The 21,159-nt window shown below is 43.0% G+C and overlaps 1 protein-coding gene across 1 annotated transcript in view; it reads right to left on the bottom strand.

Annotated features, from left to right (window-relative positions):
• Window positions 1-21,159, bottom strand: part of CACNA2D3 (calcium voltage-gated channel auxiliary subunit alpha2delta 3) — a 734,667-nt gene that overhangs the window by 112,571 nt on the left and 600,937 nt on the right. The window contains exons 26-27 of the mRNA XM_024221093.3: window positions 20,095-20,216; window positions 19,702-19,782 (exon numbers count right to left, since the gene is read on the bottom strand). Coding sequence (XP_024076861.2) covers window positions 19,702-19,782; window positions 20,095-20,216 — 203 coding nt within the window. The remainder of the gene's footprint in view (window positions 1-19,701; window positions 19,783-20,094; window positions 20,217-21,159) is intronic.

Consider the following 21,159-nt stretch of genomic DNA (forward strand, 5'->3'; position numbering starts at 1 on the left):
GAGATCCTGTAGGTGTTTGTCTCTGTCTGAGGGATTGGAGCTTGGCTGTAGACAATGGATCGTGTGATGTGGTCTGGATGAAAGCTGGAGGCATGTAGGTAAGTATAGCGGTCATTAGGTTTCCGGTATAGGATGGTGTTTATGTGACCATTGCTTATTTGCACTGTAGTGTCCAGGAAGTGGATCTCTTGTATGGACTGGTCCAGGCTGAGGTTGATGGTGGGGTGGAAATTGTTGAAATCCTGTGGGCCACCTTGATTACACTGGCCTCATTAGCACTACAAAAGTGATTTTTTCCTCTCTTGGTATTCACCCCTTCTTGTCAACTGTTGAGAATAGCCCACATCCACCTTAATTGAATTGGCTCGTTAGCACTGACCCCCCCCCACTTGGTAAGGCAACTCCCATCTTTTCATGTGCTGTGTATTTATACCTGCCTACTGTATTTTCCACTCCATGCATCTGATGAAGTGGGTTTTAGCCCATGAAAGCTTATGCCCAAATAAATTTGTTAGTCTCTAAGGTGCCACAAGGACTCCTCGTTGTTTTTACCAATACAAGTGTGTGTTTGTATATTGTTATTCTTTCTCTTATGTCTGGCTAGATTCCCTGTAGGATCAATCCTAGCAGAGGGATCCAGAAGCAGAAAGTTTGCTATAAGACGATGTTGCAGCCACAAAATCCTCAACACCAGAGAACCAGAAGGGAAAGGATATTCTTAAACTGCAGAAACATTTTTCAAATAAAATATTTGGCTAGGAAGTTCACTGCACCATTTAAATCCAGAATTAGATTATTATAATCTATATGTCTACATTTTCTAGCCTGGATTTTATTTTCAGAATTAGCATTTTGTACCCCCCCCCCCAAAAAAAGGAATTTCTTTTTAGCTAGGGTAGTGATGCAAGGGTATTGGATGGAATTTTACCATCTGTGCACTAAATCATGAGCCTCAGTGCCAAACCAAACTCAAAGGCCTTTTACCTGTGGGAATTACAACGGAGCTGGGGGACACATACACACAACCCAAATTTAGGGCCCAGCGCACCCATGCAATTAGACTGCAGATGCAAATGTGAAAAATGCTAAAGCTCCAACTGACTTCAGTGGAGCCAGGATTTCACTGACACTGATCCCAGTAACCTGGGACTCAGCTATGGAACGTTAAGTACAAATACCCTCTGCTCACGCCTTAAAAAAAACCAAACCAACCTACCAAAACCTTTTAGTCTGCAAAACCTCTTCCTAAAGAAGCAAAAAAAGACACAAAAATGATTTTTAAATATTTTTTTAGGTCACCTTTAAGCTGCTTTTGGCATTTTCGTGTGCACTTAAGGCCTGAAGTCCATGTGAAATTCTGCCATAAAGAAAGATATTTCTTACTTCCAATAATGCATTTCTTTGTATGACTGGAGTAGGCCAACCCATATTAAACATGTCATACACATTCTAACATGCTGTATGTTCAAAAAATGCAGAAACATCACATTATGCTTTGATAAAATTGAATACATTTATAAATTCAGCCCACGGTTGCCACAAACAGCCATTTAAGATGATAATGTTTACTAACATTTAAATGTCAACAGACTCTCAACAGAGAAAAATATAGAGCCAATCTTTTAAATTAACAAATGCAAACTTACAATTTTGTAATATGAAAAATGTAATGTTTATCTGTAAAAATAAAATTCAGATGAAAGACACAATTTGCTGAGTATTCTGTGAGAACCACAAATTATCTTTCACAACCACTGCAGTTCATAAGGGATAATTTTCAAACGCCTTACAGATTATTTTTAGCTGCTCATTGTATACTGCTGAATCCAGGGATTCCCTACAGAAATGGCCTTAATTTGTAAAGCTATGGACATCTGCTGCTGAAATAATGAGTTATTTGCACAGATTTATTTTGCCAGTAAAGGTCATTGACAAACAGTTTCAACAATGCAATGTAGAGTATTTCTATAAACTCTGGAAGAGCCCCTTTATTCCTGAAAACATCAGGATAGCTTGTTCACTGTCTGCCATTTGGAAAGATAGCTAAAAGAAACGGATTGTACTATTCTTATCTTTCAAACAGGGGTCACCTTGTCACTTAGTTTTCAGAATCGATACATGGAAAATGGAGATGAAGAAAGTGGTCCTACTTGCAAATTTGTTCCCAGTTTAGAATAGGAGATAAAACCACACAGATTTCACTTTGTTCTCTACAGAAAAAGCCCATTAATGGTTATACAGATGGAGAGAAACACAAGTACTGAGTGTTGTATGCAAGTCTTTCCATCCAAAACTTGCGGAAGGATAATAAAAATTTAACTTCATTACCCTCAAGTGATCCCACTTCCAATCAGAGAGGATGCCCCTCCTTGTTTTTCAAAGTAGGCATCTTAATTACATTATACATAGTGTATCTTTCATTTGCAACATTAACAAAATAAGACACCATTGTTTGCATAATCATAACCTCCTATTTGCTGCTGGCCAGGTGACAAAAGTACAGAGGCTCCCTTTAGTTCAGCATTGAAAAAGTATGCTTATTTGAACCTCTTTAGTCTGCAAAACAGGGCTGAAAAGGTCATATTAATAACATTCACACAAGATTCTTGCTATTTCCTGGTTTTGTGTTACCTGAAACATGACTGCGTGCTCCCCTGCTAAGGCAGCCAGCAACATCAATCACCTGGATGTGGCATTGACCTAGGGTTGCCAACCATCCAGGATTGACCTGGAGTCTCCAGGAATTGAAGATTAATCTTTAATTAAAGATTATATCATGTGATGAAATCTCCAGGAATACATCCAACCAAAATTGGCAACTCTACATTGACCCATCATGAAGGAAGGGACAGATGATTCAGTGACAGCAAAGTACATAACTACAGCATGTTACCAACAGGGGTTGAGCCTGTGGTCAGCTCTGCATGATTAGAGAGGGATCGACAGATTTGGGGCCAGAGTTTTCCATGGACTTCTTGCCTTTGTGGATATTGCAAGCTGAGTTTCTTAATCAAGACTGCCATTCTTGCTTCAAGGAGGGAATGAGAATCTGCAAATCCTGTGCATTTTTGGAAGTAAAAGGTTTTCCATGGAAGGGGATAAACTAGCTAATCCACAGTATTTAATTTATGATGAATTTATTTATTATCCTCATAATTGTAGAGAAACAAACAACAAATTGCTTAAAATTCAAACCAATGCAGCATTATCTTAATTTCATAAAACCAGTCCAGATTCTCTGCCATGTAATGTAATCAAGGAATTATTTGGTTGGCAGCAATGTCCTTTGGCAAAAACCTCTAGAATCTGCTACTAGAGCACACTGCTAGATCCACACATCTGCTAAACTTTCCCACGTTAGCTACACTTTTCAAAAAGAACAGCCTAACACAACTGGCCAAGAGTGAGGAGCAAAATCCTCCTTGAAGTTCACTATACATATCATCATACAGATCTACTCTACCTGTGCAGCACTTGGATTCTAGGTGATGAGTGCTATAGAATTAAATAGATGGATTAGGCAGCCATGGCACTTACGCTCAGAAATTATGATTACATTAACAGATAAATATACTCCTCAAGAACTGTGCTATCAGATAAAGGCATCATTTCTAAATGATGAAGTGAACTGAGAGTGTGTGCATGCGAATGCCTTGAACCCTGAATGTACATTCTGCTTTTTACTGAAACCATTAGTATACATTTCAATATTAGATTTATGAATATGAAGAGAATATGAAAAATGTATTAGGCCCTTTGGAAAAATATAAACTAACTGTGTTTTCCACTAAAGCATGCAGGGACAGTGCAAGGGATTTACTAAGCATTACTACTGATTATAATGTTCAGAGGCTTACAAACTGGAGTAAAGATTAAGTAAATCGCTGTCTTGACTGATGAGAAAAGCATATATTTTAGAAACTTAGAACCTTTGGATGGTATTTCAGTGCAATGGCATGTTCGTTTTCCCTTAAACACTACTACTGAGGCCTGGTCTACACTATGACTTTAATTTGGATTTAGCAGCATTAAATCGAATTAACCCTGCACCCGTCCACACAACGGAGCCATTTATTTCGAAATAAAGGGCTCTTAAAATCGATTTCTGTACTCCACCCCGACGAGCGGAGTAGCACCAAAATCGATTTGATCATTTCGAATTAGGGTTAGTGTGGCCGCAATTCGATGGTATTGGCCTCCGGGAGCTGTCCCAGAGTGCACCATTGTGACCACTCTGGACAGCAATCTGAACTCGCATGCACTGGCCAGGTAGACAGGAAAAGCCCCAGGAAAATTTGAATTTCATTTCCTGTTTGCCCAGCGTGGAGAGCACAGGTGACCACAGATAGCTCAGCTCATCAGCACAGGTAACCATGCAGGCTGATAATCGAAAAAGAGCACCAGCATGGACCGTACGGGAGGTACTGGATCTGATCGCTATATGGGGAGAGGATTCAGTGCTAGCAGAACTTTGTTCGAAAAGACGAAATGCCAAAACTTTTGAAAAAATCTCCACGGGCATGATGGAGAGAGGCCACAATAGGGACTCAGATCAGTGCCGCGTGAAAGTCAAGGAGCTCAGACAAGCCTATCAAAAAACAAAGGAGGCAAACGCTCGCTCCGGGTCAGAGCCGCGGACATGCCGCTTCTACGCCGAGCTGCATGCAATTCTAGGGGGGGCCGCCACCACTACCCCACCTGTGACCATGGATTCCGGGTCGGGGATAGTCTCATCAGCTACACCTGAGGATTCTGCGGATGGGGAAGAGGAGGAGGAGGAGGACGAGCTTGCAGAGAGCACCCAGCACTCCGTTCTCCCCAACAGGCAGGATCTGTTTCTCAGCCTGACTGAAGTACCCTCCCAAGCCTCCCAAACCAGTAGCCAAGACCATGACCCCATGGAAGGGACCTCAGGTGAGTTTACCTTTTAAAATATAAAACATGGTTTAAAAGCAAGCGTTTTTTAATGATTAATTTGCCCTGAGGACTTGGGATGCATTCGCGGCCAGTACAGCTACTGGAAAAGTCTGTTAACGTGTCTGGGGATGGAGCGGAAATCCTCCAGGGACATCTCCATGAAGCTCTCCTGGAGGCACTCCAAAAGCCTTGCCACAAGGTTTCTGGGCAGTGCAGCCTTATTCCGTCCTCCATGGTAGGACACTTGACCACGCCATGATTGCAGCAAGTAATCTGGTATCATTGCCTGACAAAGCCTGGCAGCGTATGGTCCCGGTGTTTGCTGGCATTCAAGCAACATCCGTTCTTTATCTTGCTGTGTAATCCTCAGGAGAGTGATATCGCTCATGGTAACCTGGTTGAAATACGGGAACTTAATTAAGGGGACAGAGGTGGCCGTTCCTACTGGGCTGTTTGCCTGTGGCTGAAAAGAAATCCTTCCCTGCAGTTAGCCAAGCACAGGGGGGAGGAATTGGCCCTGAGCTTTTCGCGTTTGGCTAGCAGGGATCTTCCCTGTTACCAGCCACGCGGTTGGGGGAGGGGTACATTGATCATCTCAGGGAATTCATGGTGGGAGGGGGGGCGGGGGGGTTAGTTTGGTTTCTGCAGGGATCTTCCCTGATACCTGCCACGCGGTGGGGGGAGGGATAAAGCGATCACCCCAGAGAATTGGATGGGGGAGGGGTTAGTTTGTTTTCTGCTGCTGAAGGTTAACAGGAAAACCGCAGCAGTCAACAGGCTTTGCTTGGTATGTGGGAAAGGAGGGCGCAGAAGCCGAAAGACAATGGCTTACCATGGCTGCCTGCAAGCTGAATTCTGTTGCCCGGACCTGCGTCTGTGATCTCTAACACCAAAGCCACAGGCACTCAATATTAAGATGGAAAATGCGACCTTGTACTGAAATCACATGTGCTATGTAATGTGAATAGTGTTTTTCACCATGAAAGAGTATAAGCATTGTTCTGAAAAATGTATCATTTTAAAAACTTCTCTCCTTTCTTTCAACCCTCCCTCCAGCAGCTGCAAATTTTTCAAGCCTCCCTCCTCCGTCCCGAAGGCTATCTCAGATAAGGCGGCGTAGAAAGAGGACACGAGACGACTTGTTCACAGAAATAATGGAATCCACCCGCAATGAAAGAGCTCATTTGAATGAGTGGAAGGACACTGTATCTAAATTGAGGAAAGATGCCAGTGAACGTGAGGTCTTGAGGGACGCTCGAGATGAGAGGTGGCAGACTGCAAAGCTGGGGCTGCTGCGTGAGCAAACGGACATGCTCCGGCGTCTGGTGGAGCTTCAGGAACGGCAGCAGGATGACAGGGTGCCACTGCAGCCGCTGTATAACCTCCCTCCCCCCTCACCATGTTCCATATCCTCCTCACCCAGACGTGTAAGAACGCGGGGGGGGGGGGGGGGAGGCTCCATGCACCCTCCCACTCCACCCCAGTGGACAGCCCAACCAAAAGGCTGTCATTATATTGAATTTGTTCAGTGGCCTTTTACTTCCCTCCTATCCTCCTCCCAAACCTCACCCAGATTACCTTCTTGGTTCTCTCCCTATGTTTATAATCACTTAATAAAGAATACATGATTTTTAAACGATAGTGACTTTATTTCCTTTAAAAGAAAGCTGGGGGAACGGGGAGGGTGGGTTCCTTACAGAGAATGAATGAGTCAATAAAGGGGCCTGGTTTTCATGAAGGGAGAAACAAACAGAAATTTCACACTGTAGCCTGGCCAGTCACGAAACTGGTTTTCAAAGCTTCTCTGATGCACAGCGCTTCCTGGTGTGCTCTTCTAATCGCTCTGGTGTCTGGCGCGCGTAATCAGCAGCCAGGCGATTTGCCTCTGCCTCCCACCCTGCCATAAAGGTCTCCCCCTTACTTTCACAGAGATTGTGGAGCACACAGCAAGCAGAAATAACAATGGGGAGATTTCTTTGGCTGAGGTCAGAGCGAGTCAGTAGCGATCGCCAGCGACCTTTTAAACGGCCAAATGCACATTCTACCACCATTCTGCACTTGCTCAGCCTGTAGTTAAACAGCTCCTGACTCCTGTCCAGGCTGCCTGTGTATGGCTTCATGAGCCATGGCATTAAGGGGTAGGCTGGGTCTCCAAGAATAACTATTGGCATTTCAACATCCCCAACGGTCATTTTCTGGTCCGGGAAGTAAGTCCCTTGCTGCAGCCCTTTAAACAGAGTAGTGTTCCTGAAGACGCGAGCATCATGAACCCTTCCTGGCCAGCCCGCGTTGATGTTGGTGAAACGTCCTTGTGATCCACAAGTGCTTGCAGCACCATTGAAAAGTACCCCTTGCGGTTTATGTACTGGGTACCCTGGTGCTCCGGTGCCAAGATAGGGATGTGGGTTCCATCTATCGCCCCACCACAGTTAGGGAATCCCATTGCAGCAAAGCCATCCACTATGACCTGCACATCTCCCAGAGTCACTAGCTTTTGTAGCAGCACCTCAGTGATTGCTTTGGCTACTTGCATCACAGCAGCCCCCACAGTAGATTTGCCCACTCCAAATTGATTCCCGACTGACCGGTAGCTGTCTGGCGTTGCAAGCTTCCACAGGGCTATTGCCACTCGCTTCTCAACTGTGAGGGCTGCTCTCATCTTGGTATTCTGGCGCTTCAGGGCAGGGGAAAGCAAGTCACAAAGTTCCATAAAAGTGCCCTTACGCATGCGAAAGTTCCGCAGCCACTGGGAATCGTCCCACACCTGCAACACTATGCGGTCCCACCAGTCTGTGCTTGTTTCCCGGGCCCAGAATCGGCGTTCCATGCCTATAACCTGCCCCATTAACAGCATGATCTCCAAAGCACCGGGTCCCGCGGTTCGATAGAATTCCATGTCTATATCCTCATCACTCTCGTCGCCGCGCTGCTGTAGCCTGCTCCTCGTCGCCTGGTTTTCCAGGTTCTTGTTCAGCATAAACTGCACGATAAGGCGCAAGGTATTTACAATGTTCATGACTGCTGTCTTGAGCTGAGCGGGCTCCATGCTTGCCGTGGTATGGCGTCTGCACTGTTCACCCAGGAAAAAGGCGCGAAACGGTTGTCTGCCGTTGCTTCCTGGAGAAGGGGGAGGATATACCCAGAACCACCAGCGACAATGTTTTTGGACCCATCAGGCATTGGGATCTCAACCCAGAATTCCAATGGGTGGAGGAGGCTGCGGGAACTATGGGATAGCTATGGGATAGCTACCCACAGTGCAATGCTCCAGAAATCGACGCTAGCCCCGGTACATGGACGCACACAGCCGAATTAATGTGCTTAGTGTGGCCGCATACAATCAAATTTATACAATCTGTTTCCCAAATTCGAATTATATAAATTCGGATTAATCCCGTAGTGTAGACATACCCTAAGAGAGAACTTTTTATAGATGGGGCTATTCCTTTTAAGCACATTGCATGGTTGTAGTCACATTCAAAGTAGTGGCAGGTAAAACAGTGGGTAACCTGAACAGTACACAATAGTTTATGAACAATTAATAGATGCTTTATCCTATGTAATACTTTAACATAATATACCAAAGTGCAATAGAATGGAGGAAATATTTGACTACGTGGGAGGCATTTACAATATACTTCATTCCTAAAGGTAACTGGTACTTACAGAGTGTTAACCTGTTGAAGTTAATGGTTTAATTTACAAGGATCATATCTGTAAAAGTTTGTGCTGAGACTTTTCATTTGCAAAACTTCCAAAGCATATGCTTACAGGCACATGCACATGCCACACTGGGTACACACTTTTAAAAATCTGAACCCAACGTGTTAAACTGTCATTGACTGAGTCTACTGTACTAATTCTTAAACCACTACAAGTATCCTGAGATAACTGACTGAAGAACAGAATTTTTCACAAAGCTAATAATGGGTAGCTAAATACTAACAGGTAACCTGGAATATTCCCATATCGCAATACAGTCAAACTTTACTTACCTGAAGCCTGGTTAACTAAGAGTCTTAGATAGTCTTGGACAGCTGACATGTAATCAGAGTTTGATTTCAATGTATAAGTCTTTATGTGCTGATTTATTCACAAGGACCTGAACATAGGAGTTTGTACACATGTGACCAGCACCATAAAGACTGTCACTTTCAAAAGTGACTCATGATTTCGAATGCCTCCATTTTTGAGTGTCCAACTTGTGACACCTGAAAGGGGCATGGTTTTTAGAGAGTTGGTGTTCACTAAAATCAGGCTCCTTTAAAGTGTCCCAAAAATGGAGATACCCAAAATCATGGTGTGCTCCAGGCTTGAAACTTAAGCCTGAAATACAGCTGCTGCCACCTCCTTCTTAGTTGTTTATGACAGAGGGGATCTGGCTAAAAGACCAACATCTACTAGATGGGGTCATTCAAATTATCTAAGGGATTTTATATCCTTTAACTGACTTTCTTTAATTTTGAACCACTGTAATGACTTTGTATAAATGATGAGCATGTGAAAATAGAAAGTGAGCAAAGGGGTGAGGTGAGGCTGGGAGGTCTATGAAAGACTCAAACAAAAACATGACCTGTCCATGAGTTCAAGTAGACTTGCCTACCTGTGGGTGACTACCAACACAAAGCACCAGGTTAGAGTTAAAATATAGGAAGCAGTGATTTAGCACTGAAAGTAGAACTCTGAAGGTGACTGATTAGGAGACTGTAGAGAAAAAGTAGTGGCTAACAAATGTTTGGAGATAAAATGATGGAGCATGTTTATGAGCTGATCTGTTGAGATTTTTAAACAGTAGCCTCTTTTACTTTATTTGTTTATTGCATTTTCTCTATTCTAAGTTATTAAAAGATCCTCTTTGAAAAGTTAAATATTTGAAAGGGGAAATGCCCTTGTTCAGTTTTTATATGGGATGATTTATTTAAAAGTGTGAAAACCATATTATATGTTTGCATAATATAGTCTTGTTGTGAGATAGGGAATATGCAATGAAATAGTCAGAGAAAAGAGCTGTTGCTAGGCTACCTTTACCAGAAAATTAGTTTCATTATCCTACTTCTAATTTATAAAATGGCTTGATACTTTTCAACTTTATATTGTAAACAAGCAAACATATATTCAAAAAAGTCCTGAAAATCCTTTAAAACAATCTATAGTTTTAATATAAATAAATTGTATTAATGGATTCCCTTAATTCTAGCAAGCTATTACAACATGTTCATTTACATGAAATCTTTCACCTGAGAATTTATTTCTATCACCACCACTATATATCAGTGAATAAGTATAAAAAGGATATATAAAAAAATAGTTGTCACAGTCAATATGATTTTTCCTTGTGCACTGCAGCATTGACACTACAGAATAATGTTTCTAGCTTCGCAAAACTTTAGTCTATTTTTATTTCCATGGCAAAGAATAGTGAGCAACCCAATACTCATTGTGTCCTTGTGCTCTGACATCAACTACTATGGAATTAAATACACCTGCTAAATGTGGCTTGTTATTATGTGATACTTGAATGACAGATTCCTTAGAACTTTAAATACCACATGCCTATAGAAAGATAATATACTGTGTAAAGAAATTAATCGAGTAGCACCAGGTAAGAAGTATCTACCCTCCTCTTTTTAACTTTTGCTTCTTTGTAGTGGGAAAATAATTGCAGCATCCAAAGATTTGGGCCAGATTCTGTCATCCTCACTGAAGCTGAGTAGTAACTTGCTGTCTGACTACTGTTATTGTTTTGAAAAGTGGTATTTGCGAAGTAAACTATTAATTAACATGTCCATGAGTGGCAGAATCTGGCCCTTAGGACAAGATACACAAGTCTTCTCTTTTACATATACAGTAAAACCTCAAGAGTTATGAACAATCAGAGTTACGAACTGACCAGTAAACCACACACCTCATTTGGAACTGGGAGTATACAATCAGGCAGCAACAGAGACACACACACAAAAAGCAAATACAGTACAGTACTGTGTTAAATGTAAACTACTAAAAAAATAAAGGGAAAGCAGCATTTCTTCTGCATAGTAACACTTCAAAGCTGTATTCAGTTGTAAACTTTTGAAAGAACTATAACGTTTTGTTCAGAGTTATGAACAACCTCCATTCCCGAGGTATTCGTAACTCTGACTTCTACTGTACCCCAAAAGGAGATAAAAACTGGCTGTCTCAAGGCCATGTTCTTAAGAAAACAGTTTGGCTTGCTATGTAAAGGGAAAACAAAATCCCCAACCAAGAGTCCTGTAGTAGTGGAGCTGCAGTGGGGCTCCCCCCACTTACTACTCCTTAATCTTGGTTTGTCCCCAACCTTGGCGCTGGGCATGTGTAGCGATTGCTTCAGCACTCTCTATGTACCTCCAGCAGAAAGGGGGCATTACTGGACATACCTGGAGATACTTGGGTGTCTCTCCCCACTAACCACCATTTGCTGATAAGGAATCATTGTAGTGGAGGTGCATACTCTGCTCGAAGGGTAGATTTTGGAGGGCAGGGTTTCCGTCTCCTCTCCTGATTACACTGGGCTAGGAGAAATCTTCAGACCAAAAGGCTCTTTTATTCAGCTCTGTTTTGGAACTGGGCCCACACAGGTTTGGGCTAACATAACTCACCTTTAGTTAACTTGGAGTTTCAGTTAATTGGACATACCTTAATCAGGGTTTGCTTGTATTCAGAGATTAAAATTCTTACCTGACAAGTAAGGGCTCTGATGCTTTTAAAATGTTTTTGTGAACACGTTACTCTGACTTAAAACAGTAATGTAGGGATTACAGGAAGTTCTGTCTGCACGCAGTGTCCATCTAGTGCTTTGCATGTGATATGGTGATTAATGTTGACATTCAAATATAAATGTCCAATAGCAAAAAAGTTTCTATTTAAAAATTATATCTCAACAGGAAATAATCAAATTAAACAACAGAACACAGCTACTAGCTATTTGTCCCATTAAACCCTCCGTCCTGACCTCACCGCACTTTAGTGGTATGCAAATTAACAAGATTTATGCAATTCCACATTTTCACCAAAAGGTGGCACTAGTGCTTTCTACTTTTATTGGAACAGACAAGGAGCCCTCAGTTACTGACATTAGAGGGGGAAAAAACCCTGTTGTACTTAAAAGCCAGTTCATCTAATAACTATAAACTATTCTTCTACTGTAACCTTGGCATTCTGAAATGAACATGGTAATGACATTCAGACTAGATTTTCAAAGCAGCAGCATCTTTTTTATATACTTACTATTTAAACTCACTTAGAAAAGTCTTCTTCAAATGACAGCATCAGTATTTATTAAAATGCAATACAGAGATACTCAACAATCATTCCTAATATTTAAAATGTCCCATATTAGCAAGGTATCATGTTGCTTTTGCATCCTGCAACATTAGACATGCAGACACATTTAACAGTCCCTTTGTTAATGTTTATTCTCGTACTCCTCTCTACAAAGCAAATAGGACTAGATAGGTTCGTAAATTAGTTGAGAGATTTTAGAATGTACCTGATCTCACACAGTAAAGGGAAAATAAGAGCATTTCTCTACTTGTATCCCAGAAGCCTAAGAGGATGGAGAATAGACTAAGGCTCGGGTTTGACATGCCTCAAGATTCTGGCCAGCTCTGCTCAGTCCTTCATCTTTCTGAGATAACTGCACTGAGCACCATGCAGTTTACTGCTTGCTTATGGGTCTTTTGGCTGATGCTTTAAAATCCAAGGCACTGTCTTGTCTGTGGTGACACTAAAGATCCCTTGACTACTTTTGTAAGTCAGAAATTTGCCTTAATGTTCTTGACCAAAATTCTCCCCCTATCATTGTTGTGCAGTGTGATGTGTATCTGTTAATGGCTGTCCTCCATCCCAAATGTGGCTAGATTTCAGTGGTGCAGTTTTGCGTATCGGCTGTGAAGTGTTTGGGGACCATTCAGAATGAAAGGTGCTATATAATGTAAAGACTAGTCTATACTGTTGCATTTGGACCACAACCTGTATACAGGGGTGGGGTGAATGAAGGGAGCAAATGAGAATTCCTTCAGTGTCCTTAGGGAGATGGCCAAACACCCTTGAAAAGGAGCATGCTCTGCAATGTTTCAGCTCTGATGGCCCTTTCTTCATCCACCCCACCCCCATTTTGACTCCCTTTGATGAGTTGGTCACCAGTAATGATACTAGATCTTTTTCCTTGTATTGAGGGAGAGCAAGAACTGGGCCTGGGCCTTCTTACTCCTTATGAGCAACTGGTATAGGCCAACCGTTACTGCATTATCACCGCTTTCCATTTTGAAATGTCAAAGAACACTAAAGGCACCCCTCTGTCAAAGGGCCAACATATAGAATCTGCTGCAAATCACTTTGAAATTTAACCACAGCAGAGAATAATACAAGAGTACAATAGTCAAATTTGTGTTAATTCACCATAAAATCACATTGTTGCTACCAGTCACACAAGCTGCAGAAGAGAAGCTCAGTCCTAAACTGCGTCATTCCTAATCAGCTGAGTTGCCATCAAAAATCAAAATTCCCATCCAAATTACCCTGATCTTGCTAGAATAAAAATAACAAAAAAAGCCATAGGTTGACCTTGCAGCACTAGCAATTTAAAAAAATATATGCTTTTTAAATGTAAATTGATATAGAAATCACTGAGGGAACATAATGGGGAACACTAAGACAGCTCTCTTCTGAACATAACTGCATTTTAACTACACACCATACACACATTTTTCAGGCTTATTATCCATATCTCTGCTGCAAATAAATTAAGCTTTCAGAGTGTACACAAACACAATAAATATACCTGTATATTTATAAATACACATACCTACACCCCTAACTCAAATTTGCATTAATTTAAGTTGATAAAGTCATAGTTTGTTAGATGGAGTGGGAGGAATTTAAAAAGCATCTCATCATTTTCTCCAGTCAAGTAAATGTATTCTCACTTTGGACTGACAGAGGGGGTACAGATGGTAAAGCAGCAGCAGTAGTCAAATACTATGTGGCAGTGTTGCCAACCATTCTAACTCTACAAACTCACTGATTTTGAAGATCTCCTGACATTATTATTGGATTATGCTTCCTCCATTTGGAATAAGCATTTCTGTTAGCATAGAACCAGATAAGTTAGCATAGATAAGGGGCCTATTATCAGTGATGCGCTTCTACAAAAGATGAAAACAAAAAGAGAAAGGAATACAAAGAGAACCGAGGGGATTGGATAGAGCAGGGGCGGGCAAAATCTTTGGCCTAAGGGCTGCATCGGGTTTCAGAAATTGTATGGAGGGCCGGTTAGGGGAGGCTGTGCCTTGCCAAACAGCCAGGCATGACCCGGCCCCCACCCCCTATCTGACCCCCTCCCAGTTCTGGCCCCCTGATGGCCCCCCCCGAGACCCCTGCCCATCCACCCCTCCTGCTCTCTGTCCCCTGACCACCCCCAGACCCCCCACCCCTAACTGCCCCCCACCGCCCTATCCAACCAACCCACCCCTCTCCTTCCTGACTGCCCCCCCGGGACCCCTGCCCCATCCACCCCCCTTCTCCCTGTCCCCTGACCGCTCCCAGAACCCCCGCCCCCATTCAACCCTCCCTGTTCCCCACCCTCTGACCGCCCCACCCCTATCCACACCCCCAGCCCCTGACCACCCCCTGAACTCCCCTGCCCTCTATCCAACCGCCCTCCCCCGCTCACCACAATGCCTGGAGCACCGCGCAGCACAGAGCACCGGATCAGGCCGGGCTCTGCAGCTGCGCTACCCCGGGAGCTCGCAGTCCCGCTGCCCAGAGCATTGCGCCCGCGGCGCAGTGAACTGAGGCTGCGGGGAAGGGGCCGGAGGCTAGCCTCCCAGGCCAGGAGCTATGGGGCCAGGCAGAATGGTCCCACGGGCCGTAGTTTGCCCACCTCTGCTTTAGGGCATAATTAACAGGTGTCCTATAACATGACATTCCTTGCACTTTAGGATTTGCTTTGGGAATATGTCACATTTAACCACCTTAAATCCCTTTTCAACAAGACAAAGAATTATAAGTAATATGTTCAAAAGCACCTGTGAGACTTAAACGCCTAAGTGCCTAAGGTCCAGATTTGTAAAGGCATTTAGGCAGTGCTACAACAGTGTTGCAACTCCTGTCTGACTGTTTTCATTTCATTTCATTTTCAAAAGTGACTTAGGTTCCTAAGTCCCATTGACTTTCAGTGAGACTTTGACTCCTAAATCAGCTTGGTGTTGCTGCGTTGAGCAGAGCAATGCCTAAATACCTTTAAAAATCTGGTCCTAAGTCAGTTTCTAAGTCACTTTTGAAATTGGGACTTGGGCTCCTAAGTCATTTATGGTACTATTTTCAAAAGAATTTATATCTAAAGTCTAAATTCTGCCAAAACCACACTTTCTATTTTATGAAATAAATATTCCTGATTCCCATTAAGTCAATGGATTACAGCACACTGGCAATTGAGATATTCCTTTGGCGTAAAATCACTGTCTTCACCACAGAGGTATTGACTGAAAATAAATCTACACCAGAACATTTTTCTTTGCAGAACACCCTAAAATAGTAAGTCTTTTTTATAAACAAAATATATTAGAATATGAATATTAAAGGGGAACCTCATTTAAATCTAACCATGGGGGAGAAACAAAATTCCAGCTACCCTCTATCCCAGAGGTGGGCAAACTATGGCCCACGGGCCACATCCGGCCCGCAGAACCATTCTGCCCGGCCCCTGAGCTCCTGGCCCGGGAGGCTAGCCCCTGGCCCCTCCCCTACTGTCCTCCCTCCCCCGCAGCCTCAGTTCACTGCGCTGTGGGCACAATGCTCTGGGCAGTGGGGCTGCGAGCTCCCAGGGTAGCGCAGCTGCAGAGCCCAGCCTGATCTGGTGCTCTGTGCTGCGCGGAGCATGGCTGGCTCCAGCCAGCCACCAGTGCTCCAGGCATCGTGGTAAGCAGGCAGGGAGCAGGGGAGCGGGGTTGGATAGAGGGTAGGGGAGTTTGGGGGTGGTCAGGGGTGTGGATAGTGGTGGGGGCAGTCAGAGGGCAGGGAACAAGGGGGGTTGAATGGGGGCAGGGTTCTGGGGGCGGTCAGGGAGAAGGGGTGGTTGGATGGAGCAGGGGTCCCAGGGGGGCTGTCAGGAATGAGAGGAGGGATTGGATGGGGCAGGAGGGGGCAGTCAGGGGTGGGGGTTCCGGGGGAAGTCAGGGGACAGGGAGAAGGGGGGGTGGATGGGGCAGGGATCCCGGGGGGGGGGCAATCAGGAAGGAGAGGGGTTGGTTGGATGGGGTGGTGGGGGGCAGCAGTGGGGGGCAGTTTGGGGCAAGGGGTCTGGGGGGGGTCAGGGAGAAGAGGTGGTTGGATGGGGCAGGGGTCCTGGGGGGACAGTCAGGAAGGAAGAGGGGGATTGGATGGGGTGGGAGGTCCAGGGGTGGTCAGGGGACAGAGCAGGAGGGGAGGATGGGGCAGGGGTCCGGGGGGGGGGCATCAGGGGACAAGAAGCAGGGGGGGTCGGATAGGGGGTGGGGACCGGGCCATGCCTGGCTGTTTGGGGAGGCACAGTATCCCCTAACCGGCCCTCCATACAATTTCTGAAATCTGATGCGGCCCTTAGGCCAAAAAGTTTGCCCGCCCCTGCCCTAAAGCACACCCAGCACATTTGCACTGATGGAGATAGACTTTGTACTTTCATAAGGAACTTCATTTTGTCTCCAACTAATAAAGGAACACATTATACATAACGCATCAGTATCCCTCATAGTACAATGAAAAACCTTAATTATATCTGCAGCAACATTAGCCATTATCCAGGTTGACATTTTTGCACAAGTTAATTGTTCTCGTATGTTTTTATAAGAGAATGATGAGATTATAATTAAGATTTTCTGTTATGCTGTGAGGGAGAACAATGAATTGTGTATCTTCTCATCAACTGGGGGCAGAAGGGCACTTTTCCTGTGATCCTGTGGAATCTGTTTCATCAGTGGGGATATGCTGAGCTTTAGAGAATAATTGATAGGTGTCCCATTATTTGGCCTATCCTTACTATTCAGGGATTGTGTACTGGGGATAAGACTCATTTAACCAGATTGCATCCCATTTAAACTATTTTTTGTTTGTTTATGGAATTTCCTGCGTTACCTTAATATGATAAATATAGGGTGGTTTGGGGTAGGTAGGGATGCCCCCCAACTTTCCCTCCAGTGGGATAGGAAAGAAAGCCAAAGGGGTAGAGAGGGGCAGGGTGGGATAATTATGCGTGTGAGTGTGTGTGTGTGAGAGTGAGTGAAGTGGAGGGAAATTAGTTTTATTTCTACACTCTCCAGCTCAATGTTCCTGCATTCCTGTGGCGAGGTCGGCTTGTGTATGGCCACATCTGCTCCACTGGGCCAACCACAATTCCTCAGGGTGGAGGAGCCTCCATGAAAGCTGCAGAGTATAAAGCAGAGGCCAGAAAGCATCCTAACACTGGATCTCAAAAGTTCTCTCACCTGGGAACTCCAGATGCTGCTCTTTGACTGAGATGAGGTTCGCAGAATAGACAGCAGCCCTCTTTCCAAGAGCAATGTATTTCTTCAGTTCCATTGGAAACAAGAACCAAGAGGTGACCATCTTGCTGAGGGGCAACCTCACTTTGACATAACAAGTATAGTTCTCAAATATACTGCATATCAGTTGAATCAGACTCCCAGTTGGTGGGGAGAGAAAGGAGGAAGAGATCCCCATCAAAAATTAAAATCTCAGCTCTTAAAAACATTGATGTTTATATTTGTGTGCACTTCATGCCTTATACCCCTTCCTTAGAAGGCAGTCAGATACCAGCCACCCCATTTTACAAAGGAGGTAATCGAAAGTATGTGTAAGTCACTTCTAGCAGAGCTGGGAACAGAGCCTAGATCTTTAATATGATAACTCCAACCTCTCAACTCAGCCACACCGCCTCTCAGAAAGAACCTGCCAAATCTACGTGCTTGGGTACACACTGGTTGTAACCACTAGACCACACTCCTCTTCCAAAGATAGGAATAAAATCTTGTAGTCCTGATTCTCACCACTCTAGTGCTGTGTTGCCCACTGGCAAAATGAGTGTTGCTTTCCCCTTTAGAGGCTGCTCCACACAAAAGCAGAAGTTACTTCTGATAAAGGCTTGGGATTGGGATATGAAAGAGCTGGATTCAAATGCTGCTAATGACCCACGTAATGGATGGACTTAGAATTCCTGTTTTCCACGTTTATTCTTTTCTTTTTTTTAAAAGAAACTGGTGTATTTAATTGATAGTGTGAAAATATTGTTAAAAGAGGATTTATAGTGGAAAACTACTGAAGCTGGTAATAATGGTGCAACATACAACAAAGTGCAGGTGTTCCAATTTCCATCAATTTTCCACACACTTTGATGTCCCACACTGGCAGATTTGAAGGTTGAGAAATATAGCAGCAGAAGTACTCTAGTGAAATGGGGGTCAGGTTCTAGGCGGTAGTCTGTGCTTTCAGTTATCGGAAATGGTAGCCATCTTTACAAGGAACACCTCCTCAGTAAAGTAATGCTCAACTTTATTGAGTGTATTAGTAATATCCATCTCATTGGGTAGTATCAGATCTTTTGTAAATGATGGGAAATAGCGGCCATTTGAGAAAAGGAAAATTGTGACTAGAATGGTAAAGACAGGAAAAAACAATTGTTGATAACTTTGCTTACTTACAACCTAATTTCTTGAATTTCTTGGATTTGAAGGTGGCTGGCAATGAAGTTTAACTATATTGAATGTGTGAACTGTAACATACCAGACATTTGTTAGTAAAAAGACTTCTGAAAAATTTCAGATACTGGAGAAAAATTTCCAAAAGAACTAATTTTTAAATTAATTTGAATTCAAACCAAATAAGAGACAACTGAAAAGCACAGCTAAGGGCTTGTAGGGATGGGAGAATGCTTGTGGGGAGGCAGAGTTCCTCACCTATATTCACAGATTTTAAGGACCAAAGGAACCATTATGATGGTCACCTATTCTGACCTCCAGCATAACTTCAGCCATAGGACCTGAATTAATTCCTGCTTCACTTCCAATAGCTGTGGTTGAACTACAGCTTATCTTTCCAAAGAAAAACATCCAAACTTGATTTTAAAATGTCCAGTAATGGAGAATCCATGACAACCCTTGATAAGTTTTTCCAATAGTTAATTACCCTCACTGTTAAAAATTTGTGCCTTGTTTCTAGTCTGAACTTGTCTGACTTCAGCTTTCAGCCATTCGATCTTGTTAGACCTTTGTTTGGAAGACTGTAGAGCCCTCTATTACCAAATTTCTGCTCCCCATATAGGTACTTCTAGTTAGCGATCAAGTCACTCCTTAACCTTCTCTTTGATAAACTGAATAGATTGAGTTCCTTAAGTCTCGAACTATTGGGAGTGTTTTCCAAATTCTGAAGAATGTGATGAATCCTATTATACTTGAGAGATTTTTGTTACATTTGTTTTGCTTAAGAAAACTCATTCTGGTTTATAATTGTGAAGATTTGCTCTTATGAGCAAAATCTTTGCTGATTACTGCTGTGTTATTACTGCTATTTCAACCCAGCAGTTTACAGGGGGGGCTTGGGTGCCCAACGAACACAGACTCAAGCTCTTAGGGAGAGGAGGCCTGCAAAGACCTAGGCTTTAGGGCATTCAATTGCACTTGAGATGTTTTCTTTCCAATTGTTCTTTCTGCATGAAATTTCCATTAAGTCAGAACAGTCTGAAAAAGTAAAGAATTCACACACTGCTTACATATAGGAATAAACAAACAATTTTACCTGCAACCACTGGAGATTTTCTGTCATCTAAAAGTTGAATGGCAGTACTAGCTGTCACCACATTGCTTTTGTTTGCTGTTTCTACAAGGTGTAAAAAAAAAAGCTATTAAAATCAAAACATACTGCAGTGTAAGCAAGTTCAGCTGTAGATTTTTAGTTTGAAAATTATCAAATATTCGTATGAATTTAATGCTCAGGAAAAGTGCACAGGCAGTGACACTTTAAGTTTCCCCACAATGCCTGATTACAGGATTTGTGAACTTGGTGAAAATTTCAGTGCAGATTTCAGAAGATGAAACTCAGTTCAATACCCTCTCCTGAATACAACAACATATGTGGAATCTTCCCAATGTTATGCATGCTTCAGAATTTAAATATGACAAATTTACAGACCTGTACTAAATGGGATTGAATAGACAAAGCTGCCTGGTATCTGCTCGGCGGCTCTTCTGTACCAGAGTGGAAAATGATCAGCATTAAAAATATTCTCTTTGTCTTCAGCTGTCAGGAAGTCTCTTGAAACAGAAGAAAGAAGAAAATATTTGCTGCTTTTTGTATATCACAAAAACATTTCAAGCTTGAAAGTCAAAACAAAACAGCATCTTAGTCTTTGGGAAAGAAAATGGACTCCTCTTTTGGGTTCTTTTCTATATCATTTGTGCAGTAAAAGAGTTTAATATATCACTGAATAATTCTTGATATACTTGCAGTATCTTCTCAGACAACAAATTTCATAGCAACCCTGCTATGTATAAGCAGAGAAGGGTGGGCAAAGGGGTAAAAAACTGAGCCAAAGTCAAGTGGAAAATTGTATTACTGTAGAAATTAAAAAAGATGCCTTTCTTTCTAGCAACTTGTTCAAATAATGTTTTACTTTTTAACCTAGCTGTGTGTGGTGGAAGAGATGTTGTAACGAGTGAGGGCAACTGTTTCAAGCAATCCAAGTTCAAGTCTTGAGTTAGGCCAACATGATTAATAACTGTTCTTCCCAAGAAGATATAGTGGGAGGGGTGAACAATGAACTTGGCTATATTCTTCCCCAAAAAAGGATGTCAGGGAAAGGTGCCTGAGGTAGAAGGGAGGGGTCATATGAGAAAAAATGCAACTATCTTCTCCATGCTCATTGCTTCCAGTGCGCTGGAGGAGGACAACAGCAGCACAAGCTGCAAGGCCACTGATTCCAGCTCACAAATCTTTCACCCAACAACAATATTGTGTATTCAGATAAATACCATGCAGAAATCCTTAGTGATCATCAGATTACCTTGCACAAAACACATACATGTTACCTGACGTTTGCAACACACAGAGCCTCTTGCAATAAACTACACTAACTAGAGGACGTTTATTTCAGAGAGCTTCATTTTAAGAAACACATACTTCCAAAAATTGCTGCGTAACATTTTCTGGCACTGAAATCAGTATGTTCCACACGCATATTGCAGTTCCATAGAAATA

This window comes from Terrapene carolina, unplaced genomic scaffold (assembly GCF_002925995.2).
Source record: "Terrapene carolina triunguis isolate 2854851 unplaced genomic scaffold, T_m_triunguis-2.0 Scaffold89, whole genome shotgun sequence".
Taxonomy (NCBI): Eukaryota; Metazoa; Chordata; order Testudines; family Emydidae; genus Terrapene; species Terrapene triunguis.